Source organism: Acanthaster planci, linkage group LG01, assembly GCF_054643075.1.
Source record: "Acanthaster planci isolate LZ-2023a linkage group LG01, COTS_SCS, whole genome shotgun sequence".
NCBI lineage: Eukaryota > Metazoa > Echinodermata > Asteroidea > Valvatida > Acanthasteridae > Acanthaster > Acanthaster planci.
Window position 1 is genome coordinate 29,723,065 of NC_141777.1, and position 15,553 is coordinate 29,738,617.

A 15,553-nucleotide genomic window follows, 5' to 3' on the forward strand; every position below is an offset into this window, starting at 1 on the left:
TGACAATGCTTTGAAAGAATCGTTTTATTTGACATCTTTCTTGCTTTCAGGCCATTAATTTTGACAGTGAATATTTATTTGTGAATGTCAGCCAGTTTTAGAAAATAGAGCTTTTTCATAATTAACTTGGCAGCTGTGGATCTTGGAAGGCACCCTCTCATGTACCATGCTATGGAAGTCATCTGTGACAAGCTGAGCATTCTTTGTGAGTTGTTACTCCAAATCGAACCATTGTGACTGCAAAAACCCACTAAAATAGTGTGCAGTATTTCCCACATTTCCAAAGCAGTGCGTCATGCCATGAGCTCATGAATACAATGTGGATAATAAATAACAGAAAGAACAACTGAAATCTAATATCTTTCATAAAATTAGATTAAAACTCACCCCTGCACAACCGGAGCACAGTAGATTTCACTCAAAGTTAGTTGTACTGTTTTTCTAAGGTCTGGTGGTACAAAACTGCAATGAGTTCTCAACAAAGGAGAGTATTACATGTAACACAGAAATATTTAACCTTACCAGTGTATGATTATTGCATTAATAAACGAAAGCCAATGTTAATAAAATTTATGAATGGCTTGGGTCTAATATTTTAACAAAATTATATAAAAACCTAAAGATCTTCTGTCATTATCATTATAGGTTGAAATTAATGGTTTGTTAAACAATTGAAATATTACATTTATACATACCAATAGCATGTAAAATAAGAACATGGATTGTAACATTCGCTTGGGGTTAATTACCAATTGTCTGTATCAATATTGGTTGTAATAATCATTGTAATTGATCAAACAAAAATGAAATATACACTCATGTACTCTTATATTCTACATGAAAAAGCACAAAAATGAAACAAAGCAAAATGGTTACATTTCATCCAGGGTAGTTCCAATTGCAAGACAGACCCTTCAATTAACAACTGACGAATAAAAACTTGAATTTATATCATCCTGCCAGAAAATCATTTGTGCCGGATCCCACAAAATAAGTCTTAAATCAATTCTCTTCCCCAGTAACTTTGTTTTAATTAGCATCAGAAAAAGTGGGTTCAGTTCTTTGTTCCGATGTACAGCCTCCTGATGAAAAATCGACATCATAATGTGGGTGAAAACAGTTGAAGGTTCTGTTGTTTACACTCCAAGAAATTCTCCCAGAGGCCTTTAACCCAAAAGTGGCTTTAGCAACTTAAATTGGATCGTGCATTTTATCTAATGAGCTTTCATTACAATAGCCATATACATGTACACTGATCTTCATCAACCTTTAAAATGAGAGGGCTTTTCGCAGGTACTGCATGAATTAAAAAAAAAATATTTTAAAATCCAGAGGTATACATGGTTAAAGTGAACAAAGTATTTTAAAATTCAGTAGTATGCATGGTTAAAATGAGTATGGAGCCCAAATGTCAAACTTTATGCTAATCCACAATTCTTGCAACATAAATATACTATCATCACACCTTTTGTACAGGCGTGTCACATTCAATAAAATTTCAATATACAAGGTGTTTCTCTGCTCATCCAATCTACATGCCAAGTAAGACCACTGTTTTCCATATAACATACTACTCCCTTAACACACGATGACAGTCACGATTCACCAGAAGAGCTTGAGGGGTGTCACTTTCGAAGCGATAACAGGTTTTCAATTAATAGAGGTGGCAAAATGTACTTTAAAATCAAGGTTGTATGACCTATTGAACACTGAACAGTGCAGTGTACTTGTGTGCTGAATATGCATGCTATACGATAAGACATTGGCATACAAATTACATATCAGTTTGCTTCGATAACTGAAGTACTCTATTGTACACACTCGTGATCAGTCCACACCTCAACTGACTGATCACAAATATGGCGGCATGGTGTCACAGAAACTGATACTTTGTTGTGGAACAACAAAAGTGCAAAAATGTTCAGATATCCCAAAATACCCCATGTTAAAAATATCTTATTTGCTGGAAGCTTTTCCAGCACATTTTCCACAATACTAAAATTGCATCTTTTTGTTAATGACAGTACAAACCCCAATCAGGCACACAACACGCAGGCATAAAATTACTGGTTTCTTTGACGACCTAAAAATATATGATAACTTTAAAACTCAATGGAGCGTAAAAAGATTCACTAAAACTGACTCGACATGGATTCATGATTGTAAATTTCCATTCCGTGTTTGGTATCTCCAATCATACATACAAATCTCCATAAAAAATAAAACCCAAAGTACTTGTACTTTGCATAACAGCCATCTCTCTTTCAAATTAAACTGGTCACACTTCTTTCCATTTCCATTCAGGGTTTGGTATCTCTAATCATACATACAAATCTCCATAAAAAATCAAACCCAAAGTACTTGTACTTTGCATAACAGCCATCTCTTTTTCAAATTAAACTGGTCACACTTCTTTTAGGGGAATTTCGGTTATGTTTACGCATGGGCATGCCAAAAAAAGAAAAATGTTCCATTGCTGGACAATAAATGATGCGCTCCCTTCACATGCTATACTGGCTTTGTAGGTCTTTGTGGCCGTACTTCATATGAGACTCTTCTCAAAGCCATTTTCAGTAACACGCTTTTAGCTTGCGTTGAGATGAGTGAACAGAGCTCCTCACTTTTATTCATCAATAAGTCTAGCATTCTGATGAATGATGGGCATTATGAAGGTGAGATATCATGACCATAGCTCTTGATTTCTGCACGGTGAGAATCTCTCCAAGGACTTTAATGCAGCTAATGTCATCAGTAGGGTTACATTATAACTTTGCATGTTTCTCTCATTAGGAGGCTTGCCTTCACACAAATGGTGTCCTTGAACAAGAACACACTTAAAATCTATGAGTGAAATAGGAGGGAAAGTAACCCCATGAAAGCAACGTTGGCAACTATTCAAAAGATGATTTAACAATGATCAATACAGCTAATGGAAGGTCCACAACTGAAATAAGGGAAATGTACAAATTTGAGAATTTCATTCAGTAACCTTGTACGGTCTTTTCAAGGGGCGACGCTAAATTTGGGGGTTTTTTGAATGGAAGAAAGGAAATGAAACAGTCCCCCCCAATCACCTCTCTCATCATTTTCTCAAAACCGTAAACATTTTGCTCCTTTTTGGGAGTCGTGGCCCCCATGGGCCCCTCTGGATTTGTCAATGTATAAAGCTTGACAAACTAGCTGTGTCTCAGTCAAGTTGAATATTCAATCAATTTGGAATTAAAGAGCATTCAATTTCCAGTTTGACAAGAATATACTAAAATTGGAGGGAAAAAGCTAAGAAAAATAAATCTTTGAAAAATAAAGAAAAAGCACACCATTTGTACCTTAAAATACAACAACAAAATGTGGACGTTACCCACATCTACGCAAGATTAAAATGAGTTACCTAACATTACACAATGTGACCAGTGTGTAACAGAAAATAAACAGCTCTACTATGGAAACAGGTCATAATGAATAGATGTGTCTCTATGGCAACACTCTTCTGAATTCAGCACACACAGGATAAACGCACACCCGGGAGGGAAAAGATTAAGTGCGACTGAGGAAGGACAGAAATGCTAACGTAAATGTTGATGAAGTGTGATAAATCTCACCGTAGTGAGATACAAAATCAGGAAAATGTAAGGTGCAAATTAGTGAGGGAAATTAGAAATTAAAAATTTGGTTTTGAACGATACGTTGAAACACCAAATTATCAAATTGAAACTCAAATGTTACTTTGAATAGAAACAGAAAAAAACCTCAAATGTCTAGATCACAAAGGGTTAATTTATTTATTCCAAACACTTCTAAAAGCTTCTGTCATTATACAAGAAAGACTTCAAACTGACAAGTGAAAGGACAATAAGACTTTTACGAGTTAAATTTGAATAAAATCTGGTGCACTGCGTTCTTTAAATTCACATGAACATTAATTTGAATTCTCCATACTAAAGATACTCTTGCCTTGTGATTCAGAGCAAGCTTTTATTTAGTTACACAGGAGACGCCTTGCACCGATGCAGTCCATTCCAGAGATGGTGGTCGCTATGTAAAAGCTTGCCCAGAGTCATGGGGCACAGCAACAGTGTCTTTAGTCTGGGGAATTCAAATTATTATGTTTATGTGCAATCAGATAACTCTGTGTACCAGGTTTTATTCAAATTTAACTTGCATAAGGCTTATTGGCCACTCTACCACCAACACAGCAGCTTGGATGGGCTTGCTGTACGACCCCAATTTTTAAAAACACCTGTAAAAATTCCTAATGAGCATTACCAAAACTTATTAAAATCCCGATGACATTAATTATGGATAGAAAAATAGAAATGGACGCAACTATTGAATGTGCATAAAAAAAGTCAAAATACTTTGGTAGGTGCAGTACTAATTACGACTAAACATCGCTGCTTCATGTGCACAGATTAATCCTTTCTTGCAGTCGCAGACATGAACCGCCCAATAATCAATGCGCTGCATTCGTTTTATTACCAATCTCTTATTTTGATAATTGTTAGCTGTGCTGGAAAAATTAAGTGCAACTACATCGAGCTGTGCTCAGCCTCAGCAGTAAGGCCCACTTCACACTTTCTAGATTGCTGATGAAAAGCAATGATGAGGCAATGTGAGGTGGGAGAAAATCAACCACATTTTAACACCGCTGAAAATGCACATGATTTGACAGGACGCTCATCAAACACGGAAGTGACTCGATACTAACCCGTGAAACCTGGTCTGCTATTTTTCTCAAGACTCTTAGAGGGTTCATGCTTGGACTCTGTTTCTGCATCAATTGAAAAAGGAAATCCCAAACACAATGATAAAATTGGAAAATGAATAGCATAAATGGGTTGGATTCGAACCAGGGTCTATAGATCTGTAGTTCAAATCACTACTAACTAAGCTATCGAAGCGACATAATGGATTCACGTTTTTGAAATGTCTTAAATGGTGTATTGCATTGTCCCCTCTTCATGAATCATTCGTAACCCCAGCTACTGAAAAAAAGTAGCGCACCAGGTTTCACGGGCTAGTATGAAGTCGCTTCCATCAAACACTGGTGGTGTTCTGGTGCAGGACAAGTTTCATTGCAGCGAACAATGGGAGGGTCCTTCATCACCATCCAGCATCTGAAGTACTACGTTATTCTCCATCTCCACAAAGTACTCATAGTGGGCCATGTACCTGATGCGCTTCTCGGAGGGCTTGTTGGAGGCCACAGACAGAGAGCGCACTGTGGTCAAGGAAGCAGTTGTGTGCGGCATGGTGAATTCTACTTCCACGTCACCCTGGGGGGTGCGGGGGACCTCACGATGGGACTCCAGGTGGATGCGACACATGAGGATGTGGGAAGCTGAAAAAACTGGCAAGAAATATTTCAAGCATTGGAACAAAAATTCATCAAATTTCTTTCACCACATTTCATTATATGATGCTGCTAACGTGCAAGTTAATGGAACTGACATTAATTTTAAAAGAAAACAACCATCTTTGCATTGTAAATCAAAGGTGATCCCAAAATACATCCACTCCCTGAGAGAAGGTTTCTGCCATCTGTTGGGAAAAAATCATTCAATGTGTTGATAAACTAGCCTTAAAGATGTCTTCTCTGGATTTTTACTGCCAAAATATAACCAGTATTAAACTCAAAGCAATTAGCTAAAAATTATATCCAATTTGGTACCACCTCACACAGGTACATGTATACCCATGGTAGTATTTTTATCATTTTTTCTTCAATTGGTACACAGCTGTGCGTAACCATTGAGTCCCCAAAATGTCCTTGAAGCTACATGTATGTAATCATATGAATGGCTCACACACACTGACACAGTGTATAAGCCTCCCAAACGAAATTATCAGCCCAACAAAACAAGTGATCTCACATAAAAACCCCAAAATTTAATAGTCATAGATTCAAATGATGAGGAAATCAGCAATTCACATAAGACAAACTCTCCACAAAATACATGTATACTGCTTGGACTTGAAGCATCAGTACCCCGTTTCAACAGCGGATCTAACATTGACTAAATGGGGCAACCTTCCAATTGCTCATTGTGACACTCACCTGTCGCCCTTTCTGGTAGTTTTTCAATTCTCCAAACAATGGATTTGTAGGCATGTTCATACTTTGCTGTACCGATACTCGTCTCCAGTAACCTTGGATTCAGACTTCCTGATTATGAATATTGAATTTGGCAAAAACAGAATAAGGACAATCGCAAAGTATCGATAAGACAGCAAAATGTTTGTCATATTCTGAATCTCATGGACCTCCAAAATATGACTAATATAATTAAAAGCATTCAGATATTTCACACATATATGATGCGGTGTAAAAATATTCTTTATATTCTGTTACGTCCATAAGTTTTACTTTATTAAAATATAAGCACTCCATTTAACAAAGTAAATTAATATTGTGGACTCATTTGTGTACGGTGTGAATCTGCTCTTTGTCAAGAATTCAGAGCTGTTACTGTATGAAGTTACATGTGAATTATGAACTAAACATCATATGCCAGAATAAAATTTACCAAATATACAAACAACAAATGCATTTCTCTCCAGCTTCGATTACATGTATTTGGTGGAAAAACATGAAGCTCATTTGCTTGCAAAGCCTGCATTTGTATGCAATTAAATATTAAATATACAAGTACTGTACATGTACATATAACTTGATTCTTGAGTTGAATCCAATGCAGTACATTTGGCTGTGCTTATTACATACATGTACATATATCCTTGCCTCACAAAAGGTCACAATTATGCAGAAACACCATCCATGCATTTCCAAAACAGCTTTTTATTAATACCTCTGAAGTAATCAGAAAGTGTGTATGTGTGACAAATTTAAGACTGGGGGCAAAACAAGCATTTCATAATAGGTTGGCTGACTGGGTTCAGTCTTGAGTGGATGGTGTATACTGAAAGATAACTCTATGAAAGATAACAAGCTTGCATTAAAATAGCATACAAATAATGAATTTATGAGTGCAATGGTAAGAATAAATTCATGAGGTGAAAGAAAAATGCTGCATTTCACAATGCGATGCCCAGTGGAGTGGAACATTTCATCTGTCACCGAATGAAATTTTTCTCACTATTGCACGGACGTGAAACACTATTTGTATTTGTTTCATACAATACCTGCATAAATCCTCATCATTTCCTCTTCTGATAGGAAAACAAACAGTCCTTGAGTATTAACAATTGGCATTTTGCAAGACAGACTTGTGTCCAAAGCGCGGCCACCACCAGGCACTAGATTGGTTCCTTTCTCCACATTATTTTCCCATTTTTTACTGGGAATGAAATATGTGAAATAGGGGCAGGAACTAGTCAATTGAAATGCAGTTCTATTCAATGGGTAATATTTGAATAGAAAGAGTAATTCATTGACATAAAATCAGACAAGGATTTATGAAGGTAGCTTATAATTTAGCAAGGGAATAAATACATGTACCAGTATACATGTATGTGCATGTATGTGCTTGGCCAGTCTTAAATGCATGCAGGAGAATGGACACTGATAATGCCCTTACCTGCGGCGTAGGCATTAGTCGCGTCCATTCTCCTGAGCCAGTCTTGAATGTAAGTACATATTTATTCTAATTCATAAATACCTTTTTAGTCAGAAAGTCAAAAGAAGTCAATATATCATGTATATGATGGATTTTCAACGATTTTTGTTCTTGAATTTTATTTTTCATTTTCACAAACACCCCCGTCCATTTTATGATATATTCCCTGTGCAAGTTGTCCAAAAGAATCTCCTTATATCATTTATATGGACTTGACACATGCATGGCAGGCCACGTGCACAGAGACTCTTGACCAATTAGAATCGATTAAACTGTCTTGTATCCAGATGCCAGGGCATGATTTACGCAGCGGACATTATCACTTCTCAGCGGGCATTTTCAAATATTACTACACCGTCAAGTTGCAGGTTGTAGAATAGGGAGACTGTCTGAGGTATTTATGAATCTATCCTAAATCCATTTACTATATTCATCAATTCCACTGCCACTGCCAGCAATGGCTCAAGGACTCCTGCTGAATATTAAACATGCTTGTCTCACTTCAATGGGCAAAAAACCACTGTGCTGAAAATGGGGGATTCATGACAGCAGTAGAATAGGCAGAAGAATATGCAGAATATTCGAGGCAAAATCACTGTACATACTCTACATGTATACCAGTCTGTAGTCGTGACTGAGTCCATATACCAGTATTTATGGCATTGTCTACAGAGCAGTGCTGTTTATTGTCTGTATAACCACCACTGTAAAACTGAAAGGTCTCGGGCAAACATGACAGATCGATACACAAAGTGACAATTCACCCACCCTGCTTGATGTGGTCTGGCTTCCCATGGGTCGACTTGACCGAGTGGTAGCCAAGACGTCTCTCACGGCGAAAGTACTTGATCCAGGTGTCCGGGATGGGGACGCGCACCATAACGTTTTCGCAAGTAAATTGGGATGGATCCCTACGCCCAGGGCGACCTGCAAGAATAAATTGTTAAAAATTGTTTTCATTTTGATGATGAAAATCACATTGAAGATCACAAACTGGTTACAAATATGATATAACTTCTGACAAGATTTGATGAATTCAAGCAAAGTCTAGGAGATCATTCTTAACTTAAAGCAATATATGTCTCCCGAGTACTTTTGTGAATCACTCACCAGGAAGATACAAATCTGCTCTTAACTCCAGGTAGGCCCCTTCTCCTGACACGGTTACCTTCACATGCAAGGGTAGCTCTGTATTCTGTCGGGGTCGAGTCTGGTACTTCATCAGACAAAAACGACATCCGTCCAAAGGCTGGAACTCAATCATGCGGGACTCTACAAACACATTCTTGTTGGCGCATTTGTGGAGTTCTACATTTTCCAGCTTGATCCAATGGTTGGTTTTGTTTGGAATGATGTCCCGTCTTGACACGACTTCCAGACCCTTAACCTGTACATCATTCAAAGCTATTGAACATTCAGGCATATCAGACAAGAAAGCAAGCACAGTGACGTCAACACTGATTGACTGCTTCTCTAATTCCCCATTACAAAGGATGCGGCAGCGATAATCATCTGACACCACCACACCAATAGCATCTTGCTTATATGAAATGCCGCGGTCTCGGAATGCAGATAGCCTCATCAGGTATTCATTGATGGTAGATATGAAACTTCGGAATGTGTTGTAGTCAGTGGAACCAAGCTTGAGCAGTGGGTTTGCATTCATGACCTTCTCATACGGTGCTCTGGTGTTGTAGCGCCGCTTCTCACTGTAAGAGACATACATCAGTTTGATGGTGTGAATCTTTCCCAATGTATCGTAGGCTTGTGGTTTTCTGTCTCCAAATTCGTAACTACACTGTAATGGGAGCTCCCTAAAAGGTTCTGAGCTGTGATCAATGTCAAACAGTTGTATTACATTTCCTTCGAGAAGCTTGACAAGTACAGGCTTCCAGTAGCGAGAGCCTGCTACTCTTTTCTTGTCTGGGCACCTGAGCATCATGGACCACCCTTCACTCAGGTCCCTTTTAACTTTTGGGAACTCATCAACAAAAGGTGCATCATCCACGATCACATCAGTTGGCTGGCTCTGAGTAACCTTCGGCCTTTTGCCCGACGCTCGAATTGTGACCTGTTTAGAGCCTTTTGTGTATCTCTGGAATTGCTGTGTTGATACTGGTGTGCTTTGAGCAGGTGTCGATGACAAAGTAAACGGGACAGATGACTGCTCAGCAACATTCTTGCCTTGAAGGGTCTGTCCTTGTTCCTTCAGTGCGACAGCACTGGGCTGGGAATTGGATAGTTGAGGTTGATCTGGTGCTATGTTTCCAGAAGCTCCGGAAAGAACAACCTGTTGTGGCTGTGCATTAAATAAGTTGGCACCTGCAGTTACATGTACTTTAAATGGATTGCCAGGGCTTCCACTGCCGGCAGCAATACTTGTGGAACTTTCCTCAAACTTCTCCCACATGGCATTGACCGTTCCAGGAGTTATGGGTGACTCCCCCCACATGGCACTTACCGTTCCTCCGGGGGTGCTGGGAGTCTGTATGGGACCACTTTGGAATGGGTTGAATGGAGACGCTGCCCGATTTTGCTGGCGTAGCATCTCCTCTCTGAAGGGGTTCCCTGGGAGTGGAGTACTGGTTGAAGGGGCAGATGGAAGGGACTGTTGATTATCAGTCGGGTACGACAGGGGTTTGGCTGGAGGATTTGCTGGGGGAAGCACTACAACATGCTGTGGTGTTGAGGACGACGACGCAGGAGATTGCGGATAATGCTGCTGAAATACAGGTGGTGATTGTTGTTGCTGCTGCTGTATATGCTGTTGCTGTCTGGCTTGGATCTGTTGTTGCTGTTGGAGTGCTAAAGACTGCTGCAACTGCTGCAGTTGAAGCCTTTTCTCAGAGGTAGTATCCGTAACAGGGGACCTGATGGGTGTCGATGGAGTAGAACTATCGGCCTCATCAAACGACACCCATCCTGCCAAGGGCTGGCGAAGGCTCTTGCCACCAGCAGCCACTTGGCTGGATATCTGCTGCGTACCTGCCACATGTCCCGGACTGGAGAGGGGGGATGCTGAGGAGGAGGCCGTGTCTTGGACTGTTGATGGACTCGACGCCTGCAGTGGCACCAGCAAGGGAGGAGATTGCATCCGTTGCTGTGGCACGTCCCCTGCATCCTCAAACCTCACCCAGCTGGACATGCCACTGGTCGACTTGAGATGTGGCGAGGGGGAGGAGACGGCCGATCCCAGCGGGGATGGTGCTAGAGGCAAGTACTCGTGGGAGACGTCTTGAGATTCAGCCAGACTGCCCCTGGAGGAGAGGACCGACATGGTGACATCGGACTGACGATCGTCACAGGCAGGCTCAAAGCTGTGGACAGATGAACCACCTGAAACAATTGAAATACAACACGTTATTTTACTGACCTTTTCTTTCTTCTGAAGACTGCAACTTTGCCGTAGAACTCTCCCCTTAAGTAAGTTAAAATAAAGTCAAAGGCAGATTAACCATTGACATGATACAAAACACACAGATCCCTCCAAAAATTCCCATACTGTCTACTCCGACAATCAATAACTTTGTCTGGATCATCATGATGTGTACAGCGTAGGAACTATATTGCATTCGGAACAAATTTCCATTTATACATGTCAAAATACACATGTACCATCACAAACAACCCTTCGCGAAAACTGAACATGTTTTAAAAAGGACTGAAATACTGATAACTTCTTTGTTTAATTTTGAAACTTGGGCAGTCCATAGCAATCACAAATTCTGTTTGTTTCAGTAAACATGCCATGTGCTCGATCAAAGCTGTGTCAAATGGAATATCTGACAGAAAGTAGCCTTATCTAAACCTCTCTTGCCCAGATGTATTAATAAGAATTATAAATTAATGTCAAACCTTTGCGATGTTTTCTAATATCATGACAAAACTATGTGTATGTAAGGTATACAGAAATACTCTGGTTCTGGGTTTTTGTGTTGCTCAGTCTTGAATGCAAAATTTTGTCTCTGGACCATATACATTTAAATGAATGCACTGATGCTTCACTGGGTATTCTCAACAGCCCACTGTAATAGTAGAAAACACTGTATTGGAATTTATACATGTACAGAGTGACTGTCATTACTGCTTAATAATGCAATAATTATCACGATGCTTACCACCATTGGCGGGGGCCACTGCAAATGACCAGTGATAATGTTATCATAGTCACCAGATTTGTCTATACTACTACTACTACCACCACTATCCTCCCCCTCCCCTTCCCCCTCACCACCACCATGCTCAATTACTTTAATGAATACACATGTATAGCACAGGTATATGAAACAAATATTTAATATCAAGTGTAACATTATACTTCAATTTTTGAATTACGTGCAAGTACAGACATGTGCAATTACTTAAAAAGCACTGTATCAAATACTCATTTGAAAACGATTTTCTGAATATGAATGCAATTATAACACAACTGTACCCCAAAACATTGTACTTGACAAATAGTGCACCTTCACACAATTTGAATCAACATGGTACCAAATTTCACAGAAATTTAACTTCAAATTAAAAAAAAAACCATGTTTTACAAGGTGCCTTTTAACAATCCTGTTAATCTGGCCTGCTGCTTCAACACTATAATATCAGCCTTGCCCTGGATGTGTCAAAAGGCTGTACATTTCAGCACTCAGTCATGCACTGCCTGAGCTGAGCTGGTTGTGTACATGAAATCTAACCTGCAACTCAATAGCAAAGCCATTGCTGGGTATTCCCAAATATATCCTAATATTAGGTTTCCATTATGCTTGTCCGAATGCCTATTCAAAAGGAAGGAATTCACATCCTGTCAACATCAGGGCAGCAACGGATGAAGTAGCCCTGCGCTGTCAATGTATATTTTTATAACCAAATGCACAAACCGAGTAGGAATGATAAAAATAAATAAAGCTGCATGCACTAACAAACGATTTCGCCATCATTTTGGATAATGTGTTTTTGCAGTATGTCTGAACATGAATCCTTGCAATGGGATCATGAGAACATGCCATTTCAATGTAAACAAGCAAAACGGCATGTACATGTACGTGTATATGAAATATATTCAGAAATGTCTTCACAGGCTGAGTGGCATTTAGTTTACTGAGTGACTAATTAATTGACTGATCAATGGCTTCACTGAAACTGGTTAATTGTTTACAATGTACTTGGCTACTTGATTGAATGTATTACCAATCTGAAGGCTCAATGCCAACACATGTACACATATGCAGAGGTTGAAGGGCTGCCTACAAGCCAAGCAGGTGCCAGACAGTGTCATAGTGCCAGGTTGATTGTAAGAATGGAGCAAGCCAAAGATGGCTATAAAACCCTTTTTTCACCATTGCAAAATGAGCACATCAAACATTCCATGCCAACATAACGGCGGGCTTGTATGTTAAACAGCCAATGCATGCAGCGTTTCTTTTGACATGTCACAGCATTAAAACACCACACCCTTCAGCTCCTATGTACATACACTGTACATGTACGGCTTCGATTCTGTGTCTTCAGCCACCTCACCCCAAAACAACTGAATCACCTTCGTGCATGACTGCTTAGCCTAGAGCAAGTATCTCCTAAAATCTGTTGTATCTGCTGTACTCCTAATGGTGGGTACAGTGTAAATCAATTATCAACTCCCCAGTGACCAAGCCTTTTATATTAGCACAGCCTTTGTGTTGTCATTTGATTAGCCATGGGAATAGTCAGACAACTATTGTAGAGTACCAGCAGCCAAGACAGAAATCCAATTACCAATTTGGGACTGAAGTGACTTCAGAGGCATGTGTTGTGAATCACACTTGGGCTTTTATGAAATGATACCATATCCAGGCAGGTGTAAATTCGCAGAGGGCTTGCCAAGTACTGGTACGTGTAGATTTCAATGTGGAGCTCAAATGCCACATTGTGTGATATTCAAATTTATTATATGTACACCGAGGTGCGTAACCAGGTACATGTACCAATACATACGAACGTACATGTACACATTGTGCCATTGCATGTACCTGCATTGTCAAACTGCCGTGCTATTTCTTGAAAAATTGCTTTGTCTTGTTTTCGTCTTTTATAAGAAATTGACATTCCTTTCAGTCTTTTTTTTAATCGACACTGATCTCATATGACAAGAAAAAGAAATATCTAAAATAAGAACAATCAATGGATTTAAAAGCCGTATTAGTTAAATTAACACAAGCACTCCTATGCAGTTAGTACATGTGCAGTCATCTGTCATCTCTATCTCTTTATCAGTGGATAAGGAAATTAAGAAAGAATTCACATGTGACTATTGGCGAGAGTGCATGATCTTTTTTTTAATATTACAACTCGACCCTGTCAAAAATCAAATTTTTCTGAGCCCAATTGCAAACTGTAATTTTCCTTACTTCAATGTCTCCTGTGTGTGCTAGGCCTGTGGTATACCCATTTCTGCAAAGATCAGGTAGCTGGATACTTTTGAAATTAAAGATATCTAAACAACCACTTCCCCCCCCCCGGTAACACCGTATGATTACGGTACATTTCCCAAACCAAACAATACTGACTGGTTTTGCCAAAACATTAAATTGCGAACACATTTGGTGTGGAATTCAATTTGAATCTAATTGAGCAATAGTTTTTTGGGTAGACTGTTTGAATACTTGTTTTACTGGTATTCAAGAGAGAGAAACAGAGATTCCTTATGTGCAGGGGATGTTAATTCAAGCCAGGAATCCTAACACAGCCGATGGTGGCAACCGATACGGCTCTCTGACAGACATCAAAGATGTGATATCTACATGTACATTACAAAAATTAGGCTTTCTTCTCTCAGTGCCCTCTCCCCCAACAAATAATAACATCAGTAAGTGATTTTGTTACCAAGTTTGGAACAATAAGTAACATTTTGTCAGCATATGCAAACTTTGTAAACAATTATCAGACATTAATTGTAAAATTTAGGGGTTTTTCATCAATTTCTGCAAACTGTGGATGCAGATTGCATCCGGGATTGCAGATTGGACAGACAGCAGACTTGTTCTTGTTCAACATGCGCTCCAATCAACTGAAATAATCTTTAAAGGGAATATAACGGTACACGTACATGTAAGTCAAACAAATCCCCCACATTAAATTCGCCCTGAAGCCTTTGGGAGGACACCCAAAATTTAAGTAATCAAACATTGTGTGTTTTTCAAAGTACCAAAAATGAATGACAATGCAGATAGCACTAGACCTGTCAATCAAATCTGTTGTGAATGCTGCATATGGCATTACTGGTTGATGGTTAACAAAATACTAGTTGATAAAAAACAGGGTACCAGTTCCAAAGTTTTCTCTGTAAGTGAAAGCCACTATTTCCTGTTTTTGTTATGGAACAGGGTTTTTTTTATCATCTGACTGTTGAGATGATCCTTATGGAGAGGATTTTTTCCACCTAATGTTACAAGGATATAATAGAAACACGAATGTAAAGTCTTTTTTTTTCATTTTGCACTGCTGGAATTACAAGACGTTGATCAAAAATGAAAGCAAAAAAAACTATAAACTGCAAATGATACAATAGATTGCCCATAAAATTAAGCATTTATGATGGATATTTCAGTAATCTGACCTCACAATACTGCAAACAATCATCTTCTGGTTACAACATATTACATGTACATGTATTTAGAATTGACAGGTTCATTCCACTACTGTGGCCTAATGATCTCAAATATAAAGCTTGCGACACAATGATCTCAGCAAATATTCTTCCTTTTTGCATGACACGTGATTTTTTAAGAGTAACTGGCCTGAAAATCAAAAATGGAACCAGGCATTGACATCAGCAGTCAGGCACCCAGCATAGGCCTAGTGTCTGCTGCAGTAATGATCTGCCAAAAGCAAACTGAATATTAGACACAAAATACGTGTAGTTGATAGCCTATCTGTGCAAGGCAGGCATATTTTAAAAAAAACAACAGAAATGGTTCTGTACTACCAAAAACTCAGGCCCAATATTA

General features: G+C 39.1%; 1 protein-coding gene across 1 annotated transcript in view; it reads right to left on the reverse strand.

Moving 5' to 3' along the window:
* The window catches only part of LOC110983179 (uncharacterized), a 20,284-nt gene continuing 4,731 nt past the window's right edge, over positions 1-15,553 (reverse strand). Inside the window, exons 2-5 of the mRNA XM_022242221.2 lie at positions 8,685-10,910; positions 8,343-8,501; positions 6,056-6,163; positions 1-5,347 (exon numbers count right to left, since the gene is read on the reverse strand). Coding sequence (XP_022097913.2) covers positions 5,070-5,347; positions 6,056-6,163; positions 8,343-8,501; positions 8,685-10,910 — 2,771 coding nt within the window. The 3' untranslated portion in view covers positions 1-5,069. The remainder of the gene's footprint in view (positions 5,348-6,055; positions 6,164-8,342; positions 8,502-8,684; positions 10,911-15,553) is intronic.